Genomic DNA, 892 nt, shown 5'->3' with positions numbered 1-892 from the left:
GAGAAAGAGAAGTGAATTATCAGAACTTAAAGAGATCTAAACTTATTATCGGACAGAATACTAGTACACTCTGGTATGCAAATATTAAGGGCATTTTGAAATTTAGCTAGCAATAATCATGTAGTTAGGGAAGGAATTACTTCTTCGAGATTCTACATTTTTAAAAAGTTGCACTGAGGATCTACACTGATCATTGTTATCTACAAAAGAGATGTAATGTGAAGCTTTGAAAGTCCATAGAGATAAAAATACGCAAAAAAGAGAATTAAAATATATGAATGAAAGAAAAGTTGTGAACTATTTAATTGTACTTACACATAAAACCACCGGATGTCGCTGTCGTCCACAAAATAGCTTTTCAGAACGAAGGCGTAACCGTTTCTCAAGGACTAGGAAGTAGCTACAATCTGAGATCTCAGCCATTTCGATAAAAAGTGGATGTAAGGAATCGTACAGGAAATATCAGAACGTGTGTGCGTTCTAGACTGCGGATTCATCGATTTGTAAAACAAGAGAAAGGTAAGATGGTCTTCAGATGGAGCAGCCCGGAAGCCCGGTGTTTGCTGCTCTCGCTTCTGCTCCTCGCATTCTGGGAGGCGGGGAGCGGCCAGCTCCACTACTCTGTCCCGGAGGAGGCCAAACACGGCACCTTCGTGGGACGCATCGCTCAGGACCTGGGGCTGGAGCTGGCGGAGCTGGTGCCGCGCCTGTTCCGGGTGGCGTCAAAGGACCGCGGGGACCTTCTGGAGGTGAATCTGCAGAATGGCATTTTGTTTGTGAATTCTCGGATCGACCGGGAGGAGCTGTGCGGGCGGAGCGCGGAGTGCAGCATCCACCTGGAGGTGATCGTGGACAGGCCGCTGCAGGTTTTCCACGTGGAGGTGGAGGTGAA

At 46.6% G+C, this 892-nt stretch overlaps 1 protein-coding gene across 1 annotated transcript in view; it reads left to right on the top strand.

Annotated features, from left to right (window-relative positions):
• Positions 1-398: 398 nt before the first annotated feature.
• LOC105824017 (protocadherin alpha-13) overlaps positions 399-892 on the top strand; it is a gene marked incomplete at its 3' end in the record, with an annotated part of 46,405 nt that continues 45,911 nt past the window's right edge. The window contains exon 1 of the mRNA XM_012661352.1: positions 399-749. Coding sequence (XP_012516806.1) covers positions 525-749 — 225 coding nt within the window. The remainder of the gene's footprint in view (positions 750-892) is intronic.

This window comes from Propithecus coquereli, unplaced genomic scaffold, assembly GCF_000956105.1.
Source record: "Propithecus coquereli isolate 6110/MARCELLA unplaced genomic scaffold, Pcoq_1.0 Scaffold709, whole genome shotgun sequence".
Taxonomy (NCBI): Eukaryota; Metazoa; Chordata; class Mammalia; order Primates; family Indriidae; genus Propithecus; species Propithecus coquereli.
This window is presented reverse-complemented; position numbering and strand designations above follow the sequence as displayed.